This window comes from Budorcas taxicolor, chromosome 14, assembly GCF_023091745.1.
Source record: "Budorcas taxicolor isolate Tak-1 chromosome 14, Takin1.1, whole genome shotgun sequence".
In the NCBI taxonomy this organism is placed as follows: domain Eukaryota; kingdom Metazoa; phylum Chordata; class Mammalia; order Artiodactyla; family Bovidae; genus Budorcas; species Budorcas taxicolor.
Window position 1 is genome coordinate 90,200,584 of NC_068923.1, and position 12,723 is coordinate 90,213,306.

The 12,723-nt window shown below is 41.8% G+C and overlaps 1 protein-coding gene across 1 annotated transcript; it reads left to right on the forward strand.

Annotated features, from left to right (window-relative positions):
* Window positions 1-1,932: 1,932 nt before the first annotated feature.
* CA1 (carbonic anhydrase 1) lies at window positions 1,933-10,508 on the forward strand. Its single transcript, XM_052651841.1, has 7 exons — window positions 1,933-1,969; window positions 2,461-2,658; window positions 4,154-4,272; window positions 7,031-7,126; window positions 7,848-7,910; window positions 9,375-9,530; window positions 10,392-10,508. Exons 1-7 carry the CDS (start codon window positions 1,933-1,935, stop codon window positions 10,506-10,508), a joined length of 786 nt encoding a protein of 261 aa, XP_052507801.1.
* The last annotated feature ends 2,215 nt before the right edge of the window (window positions 10,509-12,723 follow it).

A 12,723-nucleotide genomic window follows, 5' to 3' on the forward strand; every position in this document is an offset into this window, starting at 1 on the left:
TGTCCTATAAATCGTACACACGTGTGAGCACTCAGTCGTGCCTCACTCTTTGGGACCCCATGGACTGTAGTCCACGAGGTTCCTCTGTCCGTGGAATTTTTCCAGGCAAGAAGACTGGAGTGGGTAGCCATTTCCTCCTCCAGGGGATCTTCCCGACCTGGGGACCAAACCCTCATGACTCTTAATCTCCTACATTAGCAGGCATGTTTGTTTGGGGTTTTTTCCTATAGGTTATATAGAACTATATGAAAGAAAGGCTTCTATTTCAATATTTCAGGTGTAAAATAAATGTTGGGCTGTATTTAATTTCAGTCTTAATAAAATGTTCCCCATTTGTGGTGGGTCTAGGGAGGAGGAAATGGCAACCACTCCAGTGTTCTTGCCTGAGGAATCCCGTAGACAGAAGAGCCTGGTGGGCTGCTGTCCGTGGGGTCGCACAGATTCGTATACGACTGAAGCGACTTAGCATGCATGCATTTGAGAAGGCACTGGCAGCCCACTCCAGTGTTCTTGCGTGGAGAATCCCAGGAACAGAGGAGCCTGGGGGGTTGCTGTCCATGGGATCGTACAGAGTCGGACACGACTGAAGCGACGCAGCAGCAGCAGCAGCAGCAGCAGCAGTGGTAAAGAATTCACCTGCCAGTGTAGAAGATGCAAGAGACAGAGGTTCAACCCCTGGGCCAGGAAGATCCCCTGGAGTCGGAAATGGCAACGCACTCCAGTATTCTCGCCCAGAAAAACTCCATGGACAGAGGAGCCTGGTGGGCTACAGTCCACAGGGTTGCAAAGAGTCAGACATGACGGAGCACACATACGATGATTTGTTGAGTGCATGAATGAGCGCACACAGATCAAAGCTGGCAGCCTGTGAGACAACAGAGAAGGGCGGGGAGTGGGCTACAGTCCAGGGGCTTGCAAAGAGTCGGGCACGACTGCGCTCACACAGAAGACAAATCTCCATTTGTGAATTCCAATACTGCTTAAAAACGAGGACCTTTAGTCTCATCTTGTATGTCTTCGAAATGGACTGTCATGAATAATATATTGAGTTGCCAAAAAGTTTGTGTTTTTCCCTAAGATCTTACAATATACTACAAACTGCAAACCCAATGTATTCCAAATGATTAGTGATTCTCTTATCTGATTTTAAATTAACATCATGATATTGGTTCTGATCTGCCTGTAAATATGCAAATTATTCTCCTGACTGAATTACTGTTGCTAGTATTGCTTAAGGGGAGGAGGCAATGGCACCCCACTCCAGTACTCTTGCTTGGAAAATCCCATGGACAGAGGAGCCTGGTGGGCTGCAGTCCATGGGGTCACTGAGAGTTGGACACGACTGAACAACTTCACTTTCACTTTCACGCATTGGAGAAGGAAATGGCAACCCACGCCAGTGTTCTTGCCTGGAGAATCCCAGGGACGAGGGAGCCTGGTGGGCTGCCGTCTATGGGGTCACACAGAGTCGTACACGACTGAAGCGACTTAGCAGCAGCAGTATTGCTTAAGTGTCCAGCAAGGGTAAAAGCTGGGAGTCTCAAACACACAGTCCTTTTTAACTAGATATTCAAAGTATCATGTGTGGTAAGTCAGCCATATCTTCCACTAACATGAGAATAACAGGGCTTGGTTTTGCAGAAGCTAAGATTTTGAAATTTCTCTTTAACGATATAAGAGAATAAACGAATTGGAACTGCCCTTACCTTTGTGAGCTTTTTAAACAATACCTTTTTTTAACATGCATATACTTCCTGATAGATAAAGATGATGAAATAGTGGGCTGAGTGAGTAACACTCATGCCAAGGGCAGAGACGTTTCTATAAAAACCCTGCGAACTGTGGATTCAGTCGTCTATTGCACGTTCAGTGACAGTCAGTTATTCCAGGTATTCTCTTTGTGTTCAGAAAAAGAAAACTAAGTAGACGATCATGGCAAGTCCTGACTGGGGATATGATGGTGAAAACGGTAAGCATTCTTCTGCTCATGTAGCTCAAATAACGGCTTGTTCCCTTTTCCAGGAAAAGAGATATTGAGCACTTAAAATAACGGTAAAGTCATAGGTTAATGGTGTGAAGTGCCTTTGACTTACACCAGCTTTGCATGCATTCTCAACAGTTGTCCTTTGGGCCATGATTGTCTACAGAATGTATTCTGCCTCTTTTCTCCTCTCTCCCTCTCAGCCTCTCTCCCTCCCTATGTATAGAGAGGTCTATTGCTAACAGCAAAATATGTATAGTCTGATCCCATAGACTATGAGTATATTAACTCTGTTGACAAAGACACTATTTTACAGTGTAGCATAGGAAAGGGGCATTCTCAAACCTTGGATTTCCATTAAGCTAACCAGAATACCATTTCAGATACCTGAATAAATCCTAATCTAAGAAAATTATATTCCTAAAACTTGGAGTCAAGCATTAGATCAGTTTTGGTTGTAATCACATTTTTTCTGGTAGGTCCTGAACACTGGTGCAAACTGCATCCCATTGCAAATGGAAATAACCAGTCTCCTATCGACATTAAAACCAGTGAAACCAAGCGTGATCCCTCTCTGAAGCCTCTCAGTATCTCGTACAATCCAGCCACAGCCAAAGAAATCGTCAACGTGGGACATTCCTTCCATGTAAACTTTGAGGACAGTGATAATAGATCAGGTGAGCCCAAAGACCCTCCTGATTTCTGTCTTTGACTTGCTGGGAAATTTAAACAGTAGGGCTTTCGGAACACGGACACCCATGTTCAGTGTTTTGCGCACATGTGTAGCATTGATGCCATCTACTGAGGTGTCTTGAAGTTTTAAAATATTTCCAAGTGTTAAAGATGATTCTGGGGACTCCCAGCTCGCTCTTCTTTCAGCCCTTCTCCTTCTCAGTGACTCTATTTCATCTCTTCTGGTTTCCAATGTCTTTATGCTAACTTTACACCCTCTGAATAAACAGTACTTTTTCACAAAATTCGGTGAACCATCATGAATATAAAAACTGAAAAGGCAAATATTTTCTAATTGAGATGAGGTTGGAGGAGCGCATTAGGGAAGAAATACACATGAAGAGTATATTTATTTTTTGTGGCCAGGAAAATGGCTCCATACCAATGAAGTGCTTCAGTTCAGTTGAGTTCAGTCACTCCGTCGTGTCCGACTCTTTGCAACCCCATGAATCACAGCATGCCAGGCCTCGCTGTCCATCACCAGCTTGTGAAGTGCTTGGGTACTAGTAAAAAAAAAAAAATACTGGTCTTGTGTGTATCTTGCATGGAATCATTCTGTGCATAAGTATTTTTGTCTAGCTTCCCCTCTCCCTATTAGATTATAGTAACGGAATTATCTTCATCTCCCAGAACCTAGCACACTTCCTCGTTCACAGGAAAATTCTCAAAACTGTTACTGAATAATTTACTAAATAGCAGTTTCATAAATCAGCTCTACTGTCAAAAGGCAAAATTAGTCATAGCACTTTCCTACAAGGTTCGGAGCCTAAATTTCAGACGTCTTGGGGCTATGTCCTTTGCTAATATTGGATTAGGTCTGGTACTCTGTGTGTGTGTGTGTGTGTGTGTGTGTGTGTGTGTGTGTGTGTGTGTTAATCACATGGTCGGATAGGCTCTCTAAAGCAAAATGACCCTTCAGTATGAGAATTTTAAAATTGACCCTAACCTCCTGCTGGAACTTTTTTTCGTCCCTGGCTAGGAATTCTCAGCAAAGCTGTCAGAATACCCTCTTGTATCTTGATCAGTTACAAGATATGTGCAGAGTGATTTGTTACTAAAAATAAATTGCTAAATATCTTAATGCATGCTGTTCATTACTGTCTGTTGAAAGAATCAATGAACTTATAAACTAAAGCAGGTTCTAGGAAAGACCTCTTATACTATAATTCACTCAGCTTCCAGTATGTTTTCCTGAAAACAGGAAAAGATAAAATTATATCCCATGTGCTGGGAACCATATAAGTCACCCACAATCTTAAGGTGCAGCACACATCTGAGCCCATCATTGTGGGCATGGGGAAAAGACCAACAGGATGGGAACTTTGGACTACGGTTTATTTCATTTCTACTCGACCCAATTTAGTGTTAATTTGTATTCAATGCAAAGATAAGCTGGAGCTCATGACTGTAACACTAATAGCACTTTCCTTTTTCTCCTAGTGCTGAAAGGTGGTCCTCTATCTGAAAGCTACAGGCTGCGTCAGTTCCATTTTCACTGGGGCAGCACTGATGACTGTGGCTCTGAGCACTTGGTGGATGGAGCCACATTTTCTGCAGAGGTAATGCAGCTGAGTGAGTGAGAGGAGCTATGCCGAGAGTCCTCCAGAAGCGGCCCCCTCATAACACGGGGTTGTGTGTTAGTCGCTCAGTCATGCCCAGCACTTTGTGACCCCAGGGACTGTAGCCCGCCAGGCTCCTCTGTCCATGGGATTCTCCAGGCAAGACTACTGGAGTGGGTAGCCTATCCCTTCTCTAAGGGATCTTCCGCACTCAGGGATCAAACCAGGGTCCCTTGCATTGCAGGCAGATTCTTTACCTGTCTGAACCACCAGGGAAGTGCCCCTTATCACTTAAGACACAATTTCAACGGCTCCAAAGGAATGAGCATTTTGCGGTCTGTAAAGAATTCCTAGGCTCCATTAAACTTAAACAATGACACATTGTGTTTGGCAATGGAGGACAATTATTCACGTGAGGGAGGCAGGTGAATTTGCAGTCAAACTCCTGAGCCTCCAATGTGCTTTCATTTCAGAATGTCTCAGAAACTGCTGCCTGACATCAGGCTAGCCTCAAGGGGAGTTGCTGCTCTCCTTTTAAAGCTCTGAGCCCCAGGGGGAACACACCATCATTCTCTTCTCATTTAAAGGTTCAAGGGTGCGCACACCCGCAGCAGAGGTATAGACAGGCCGAGACACTCCATTAAGGTTCTACTAAGAGGGCCAGTTTAACCTCAGGAGTCATCACAATGAGTAGCATCCTCTAGACGAGGGTTTGGGGCTCCCTGGCAGCAGGCCACTACCCTCTGGCCACTTGACTTGCCTCCACATGGAAGTTTGTGATTCAGTTCAAGATATTCTGCCTGTATATCCACGATAAAATCAAGAAAATGTGCATCAAACTCTCAACAGGGGTATGGAGACTGAAAACAAAAAACTTTTGTTCTTTGTATGCATGACTGTTCAATAAGTTTGTACCAATGGAGACAGGTTGGCTTTTTTGTTTTACTCTTGTAGAATGAATCTGTAATACACAGTTTTGCAACATGCTTTGTGTTTTTCATTTTCCAATGATCATGGTCACTGTTCCAAGTCAGCAGGAATTCCTAAAGTCTGCATGGTATTTCCATGTATGCATATGTTAGAATTTATTAACTAATTCCTACATAGGAACAATTGCAATGCCTTTTCCATTTCATTCTGTTGTGTTTTTTTTTTCTTTGCAAAAAACAATGGGTAATAACTACATTTGTACAAATATCTTGCACTGCTGAAAGCAATTGTGTAGGGCAGATTTTTGTAAGAGCTATTGTTAGGTACAGAGTATGTGTAGTATTCATTTTGATAGAAGACTTGGGAATAGTATACAAATAAAACTTACTTTAGGTTACACTAGAAAGCCAGGCTAGGAACTTTCAGTGGTGCAGAAATCTATTAAATGTTTTGTTTTTTCCTATTTATTTTTCATAAAATTGAAAGTGGACTGAAATCAAATAGGCTGAAAGTCTAAATTAGTAATAGTATTATGTCTGGGGGAAGATATTTGGCTGTATCTAAGCTATCCGGCAGTTGGTGATGGACAGGGAGGCCTGTCGTGCTGTGGTTCATGGGGTCTCAAACAGTCGGACACCACCGAGTGACTGAACTGAACTGAACTGATCTGAAGAAATCTGAATCAATGAACGTCTTATCTCATTTGAGAAAAGTGGAGTTAATCCAGGTTGGAGGTGACAGGCTCTCAGTCACTAAGTTCGGCTTGTGAGAGAGGGTAGGAGGGAGGGTGGGAGGGAGACCAGGGGAGTGGTGGGGAGAAAGAGCGGAGACAGAGAGGAGACCTATGGGTGGCGGGGAGCGGACGGCTTTGGTTTAGTCATCCAAGCGACCCGCAATCACTTGACATTAGGTGGTCAGAAAAAGACTTTTTCAGGAGTAGCATTTGAGTTCAGCCATAATTCAAGTCAAAATCCTGCCATTTTGACTTGCCATCCCAGAGGAAAAGCAGCAGTCATGCCAGGCCTTAGAGCTGTGGACTAAGTGCAAGGGTAACATCTATGCGCTGCGCGGAAGGATGGATGCCAGTAAGTGGAGAGAAGTAAGAAAGGAATACCGGCTGCAGTGTTCGGTTGAGCAGTTAGAGGGAAGGTGATGCCTTTTGCTAAAGCGGGAAGATGAAACGGGTCTGGAAAAGAGACAGTCAAGAGTGCTACTTTGGCCGTGTTAAGTTTGAGGTGCATGTCAGGCATGCATGTGGAGATGTCAAGAGAGAATCAGGAAGAGGTGCACACGGCCTTGGATATACAGGTCTAGAGTTTCACAGAGAACTTAGGCAGGGGCTGTTGGTTTGAAAGGTGTCTGGATCCGCTCAGGAGAACCTGCCCTTGGCCAAGACTCCAGACATCTCAGGAGCCCCTTCTCACAAAGTTACCAGGTACCTCAAGTTAGAAAATTATTGCAGTTTTTGTCTACAAACTAGCTAGCCAGAAATACTTCATCTTCTCTCACCAAACAGAGAGGTGTCTGTTTTTCCTGTTTTGTTTTGTTTTAAGAAGTAATATTGAATAGTTATGATACTGTGGGAAAAAGAAGTTCTACTTACTGGTTCCAGGATTTGCAACGTGCCCACTCTCTTCAACTCTATTTTCTTAAGAAAACCCTTCTTAAGAGTGCAAACATAGCCCTTCCCATGCCCTGGATAAAGGGTCGCACAAGTTTTATCTATCCAAGCCAAGATATAGCTGTATAGATCCACATGCTAAGGTCTAATTTGCTTGTCCCTTCCCCGTGGTATGAATAACTGCTCCATCACGTTGTGTGTTTTTAGCTTCATTTAGTTCACTGGAATTCTGCCAAGTACCCCAGCTTTGCTGATGCCGCCTCGCAGGCTGATGGTTTGGTGATCGTCGGCGTTTTGATGAAGGTGAGTCGTAGAGAGCCTCGGAGCTCCGCTACGATTATTCCTTTACCAATCAGACCGCAAACTAGGGTGAAATACAGCAGAGGGGTGTTGGCGTCTCTCTGCTTTTGAAATGTCTCCTTCTACTAGCGAAAGCGCAGGTGACCAAGCTGGTCTCCGGTATATGTTTGCTTTGCTTGACTTTCCCCTTGTGAAGAAAGACATTTCAGGCAGAGATGAAATGGGAAGGTGTTGATGGTGGGCTAATTTTGTTATTTTTCGGCTCATCTTTCACTTTTCGTCTAAACTTTCTACATCACAGAGTCAGGAGTTTATCAATTTAATATTTCATCAGGAAAAAAATATGAAGAGGACTTTTGTCCCATAAAGAAAGTTCACTTGATATTTAATATGGAAGATTCAAATCTCCTGTAGGAGAGTCCCTGAAAAGTCCTATAGGGAGGTTACTCTTAACTGGAGTATATTTGGGCGACTAACTTTTGGAATTATAGTAATTCTAGTTAATCTTTATTGAGCGCTTGTAACATACCATTCATTTGACTGATCAGAATTTTAATAGAACAGACCAAAGAGGCTTGCTTTTGTATTTTCGTTGTGCTAAATGCCTGTATTTTGACTTGTATATCTTTTCTTCAGTTACTGTGTTTAATTTTTTTAAAATTAACTAAATAGGATTTTACTTGCTAACAATTGTTATCTCACACTTTATTTTTTTAATCTCCAGGTGGGTCAGGCCAACCCAAACCTTCAGAAAGTACTTGATGCCCTAAAAACAGTTAAAACTAAGGTAAATAGACTCATTAAGTTAGTTTAAACCAGAGAACAGGAATCTACAGAACCTCAGAAATCATTTAATTGCATATTTGATATGAGGAGTAGGAAGTCCTCAGCAAACCCATCAATCTGAAAATCAAGGTACTGCTTACACGGTCCTCGTTTCTGAGCTCTCTGATGCAGTGATTTACTTTGGTTTCATTTTTCATAGTTACCACTGATCTATTTCAGCAAGATGAAGCCTGTAGAAGCATGGTTTTCATAGCTGTTTCATGCATCGTAACTATGGTGCCCACTGTCAGCTTAGAAAAAGATGGATTGTTCTGATATATTTACTCTTAGCTTCACTGTTTTGATAATAAAGACTTAAATCATATATCAGAGATTTGCCATTGTCATTCACACTTCGTAGAACTATCATACCTTTATATAAAATAAATCTAGTTCATGTTAAGGCCAAAAAAAATTAAACTTTTATAAAGTGAGAAAGTTTAAAGATAAATAAGCACTCAATTCAAGAATGTAAAAAATGACACATGAAAAGAAAGTAGACGGAAATGATTAAGATGAAGTAAAACATTAATAAAATAAACGAAAATGAATAAATACAGGTCAAATGTTATTAATAAAGTGAAAAACTAATTCTTTGGGGAGAAAACAACCAAAAAAGGACATTTTTGGCAAGGTTGATGGTGGGGGGCAGGGAATATAAATACAACAAATGATTACAAATCAGGAAATGGGTCATAACCAAAGATGCTAGAAGTTTTAAGAGAGAAAAGCTCGTACAGTTGACCCTAGAACAACATGGGTTTGAACGGCACAGGTCCAGTAAGCTGTGGATTATCCTTTTGATAAATGCTTGCTCTAGCACCACAGAATTGTCCCTTAAATGAACCTGCTGATGCACACCCACGATTATGAGCGACTACCATAAGCTTACGTGCAGATTTCTAACTGCTCAAGAGGTCAGCACCTATAACCCCTACATGAATGACCAGTCAGTAAAGAGATAAGAAAGCCTCTGCTCATGCTTAGCCAAATGAGGAAGGAAGAAGAGAGACCAGTCACTATCCTGGCGTAGGTATTTTCAGTCATCTGTCAATTGCACTGTTTATATTTACAAGCACGCTGTTGTCGCTGTTTAGTCACTAAGGGGTATCCGATTCTTTGTGACCCCATGGATTGTAGTTGACCAGGCTCCTCCATCCATGGGATTCTTTGGGCAAGAATACTGGAGTGGGTTGCCATGTCCTTCTCCAGGGGATCTTCCCCACCCAGGGATCAAACCTGTGTCTCCTGCATTAATGGGCAGCTGAGCCACCCACAAACATACCAGTCATGAAATACTATACAGTAGAAATATTCATTAAATTCTTTGCTAAGACCTATCTACCAAATAATATGTATGTCACATATGCAATGATGTAAATATTTTACATCAGGGCATGATACATTGCTTATCGTTTTCTTTCAGGACAAGAAAGCTCCATTCACAAATTTCGACCCCTCTGTCCTCCTGCCTTCATGCCCTGATTACTGGGCCTACTTTGGTTCACTGACTCACCCTCCTCTTCACGAGAGTGTCACCTGGATCATCTTTAAAGAGACCATCAGTGTGAGCGCGGAACAGGTAGCGTATCAGAGGGGCATGCGGGGGAATTGGAAGTGCAAGGCAGGATATCAGTTCAATTCATACTGAGGGAAATTATTATTCCCATTCGATTTTGGAGAGTCCCCTTTCAACTGAGAAAGATTTATTAGTGACATCAGGTCTATTAATAGCCAAAAAGTAGAATGTATTTATAAGCACTTTTTTTCTTTATGAAGAGATTCAGAATTCCCGCTCTTCTTTTCACCTTAATAAGGGAAAATCCACCCACTTTGGGGAACTGTGACTCTTGAGTGGCGTACCTTGATCGTTGACATAGGTTTTTCATTCCTTTTTTAAAGCTTAAGCTCTTCAATATTTAGTAAAATATCTCATTAATTATCATTTATAATTATAATAAAAACTGCCGTTGATTGAGCAGCTCTTTTCATCAGGTGCCTTACATACATTTTGTCAGTCAAGTCTCACAGCAAACCTGCAGTGTGACCTGTTGGTATAAGAGCTAACACTTCTTTAGCATATACTACATGCCAAACGCCATTCTAAGAACCTTATCTCTGTTGAGCCATTTAGCCTTCACCAAAACACAGTGAAATAGTACCATATGGAAACTGAGGTGCCAAACAAGGAAGTCTCTTACTCAAGTGTGCGAAAGCTGGAATGCTAATCCAGTCAGTCATTGATAATTTAAGCCAAATGCTTGGTGCAAAGACATGTGGAAGAACTGTTGGCTTCCTCCCTTTCCATCAGTGAAACTCACATTGCAGTCTTCAACCTGATTTTCTACATAAAAGTGCATCAATCATATTAGAAAAAAAAAAAAAGTGTTCTGTGTGACATCAAGAGCTATTGCTTCTCTAAACATGTTATCCTTCCCCCAAGCTGGCGCAGTTCCGCAGTCTGCTAGCAAATGCTGAAGGCGATAAAGAAGTCTGCATCAAGCAGAACAACCGACCACCCCAACCTCTGAAGGGCAGGACAGTGAAAGCTTCATTCTGACGGGCCCAAAAGGAAGCTCACTTTCCCTCAAGAAGAACAGCTCTGCTTCTGACATAATCCAACAAAACTAGCTTTAAGAAACACGTTTATTTCAATACTAGCAAGACAGCCTGCTTGCGAATTTACTCTGCAGAACGCAAAATCTTTTCTTATGTTGAACTCAGATAGTAATCTGTAAGTTCACTAAACTTGTGCTTAAACTCAATCTATTGCACTGACTTCCTTATCACTGCAATTAAGGCATACTTGATTTCTTCATGACTTTATCCCTCCCCATTTTATTCAGTTTGATTGGACCAAAAATCATTTTATCCCTTCCTTCTTGTCTATTACGTACTATACGTTTAAATGGCATTAGGTTTCTACTCCATTTACATTCAAGAATCTTAAATGCGTTCATTTGCAACATTATTCTGATGCGATATCAGGTCTATTACTGAAATATAATGACCTAAGAGCAGCTTGAGATGAAATGTTAAGAATTCATTTGCTTACGCTTGAAGACAAATATGCAGCTAAGATGACAACTGGATTTTATATTATGATAAAATAAAAGACCCAACATTGCTACTGTTTGTGTGCTGTATTATAAAAACGATGCATCTCATTATAAGAACTGACACTTCTGGTTATTCCTCCACCCGACAACAAGGCCAATGGGGTTGTACCGTTATTATAACTAGTTAGCTTACATGAAGAATCTGTACATCACATTTGGAAGAAAAATCACCTGTGAATTATTTTTAAAAATAATGAAGGAATCACTTGCCTTAGATTCATACAGAAACATCACATAATCTTTTAGTCTGGTCTGTACTTAACCTGAGGTCAGTTCTTTCTGAAGTGATATCTATACTCAGAATTCTCCAAATCTTGTGTCCAGTGTTTAGTTTTGTGATTTACTTACTTTCTCTTCTCTGAGAAATCATAATGGCCATCAAAACCCACATCCATTCCCATGTTCTAGTCTTGTCTAATGTCACAGAATCAGTCAAAACTTCTCACAAAACTTCTCATGTAATCACAGTTAAAAAGACAGACAAACCAGATTCTTTATTGCTCTGAGGGCAATAAAGATCCTAGGAGACATCTTTGGAAATTTTTATTTGGAGCCCAGAATTTAAGTGAATCTTTATTAAAAATGGAAGTGCCAAGGAGCACTTCATTTATCTCAGCCCCCATAAGCATTCTAAAGAATTAAATACTTTCTTTGCAAACCTACTCTGACTGTGTTTGTTAATATGTATTTGCCAGATATTGAGAAGGCCTGAAACAGGCTTCATACACTTTCCATCTAAAGTTATCAAAGGTCAGCATGCTGCTGCTGCTGCTGCTAAGTCGCTTCAGTTGTGTCCAGCTCTGTGAGACCCCATAGACGGCAGCCCAGTAAGCTCCTCTGTCTCTGGCATTCTCCAGGCAAGAACACTGGAGTGGGTTGCCATTTCCTTCTGCAATGCATGAAAGTGAAAAGTGAAAGTGAAGTCGTTCAGTGCTGCCCAACTCTTAGCGAACCCATGGACTGCAGCCCAGCAGGCTCTTCCATCCATGGGAATTTCCAGGCAAGAGTACTGGAGTGGGGTGCCATTTCCTTCTCCAATGCATGAAAGTGAAAAGTGAAGTCGCTCAGTCGTGCCTGACTCTTAGCGACCTCATGGATTGCAGCCCAGCAGGCTCCTCCATCCATGGGAATTTCCAGGCAAGAGTACTGGAGTGGGGTGCCACTGCCTTCTCCAGGTCAGCATGGGGGACAAAGAAAGAGGAGTATGATTTTAAGAAATACCTTTCCAAAAGACGCTCAGGACCTACAACACTTGAATGTATTTTCTGAAAATAAATTGAACAATTTAAAAATAAATCTCATGGCGAGGATAAGAAAAGGACCTGACTTGATGACCCACTTTTTTTTAAAGAAATTAAAAAATGGGTTCCAGGATTTAAATACGTCTGTAAGTCTTAGTATGGAAAGGGCAAAGAAGTGACAGAAGATATATGATGGTCATCAAACCTTATCCCTTAGCTAAATGCCAGTTGGAAAGCGTGGTTCCTGGTTACTTGGCTTCTGCCAGAATTTCCCACATTTGGCAGAACTCGCGAGGTGCATTATGGGAGCGGCCCACGTTTCTCTGAAGTAGCCGATACAAGCAGCTGCTGAGAGGAGGCCTGTGGACGAGACATCGGATCCGCTAAGCAGGCAGCTCGAGTGCTCCTTTGACTC

Excerpts from the sequence above, each read along its gene's own strand:
- CA1 (XM_052651841.1), top strand. The coding sequence starts at position 1,933 with ATGGCAAGTCCTGACTGGGGATATGATGGTGAAAACG. Across the intron at positions 2,659-4,153 it reads GGACAGTGATAATAGATCAG|TGCTGAAAGGTGGTCCTCTA; the intron begins GTGAGCCCAAAG and ends TTTTTCTCCTAG. Across the intron at positions 7,127-7,847 it reads TCGTCGGCGTTTTGATGAAG|GTGGGTCAGGCCAACCCAAA; the intron begins GTGAGTCGTAGA and ends TTTAATCTCCAG.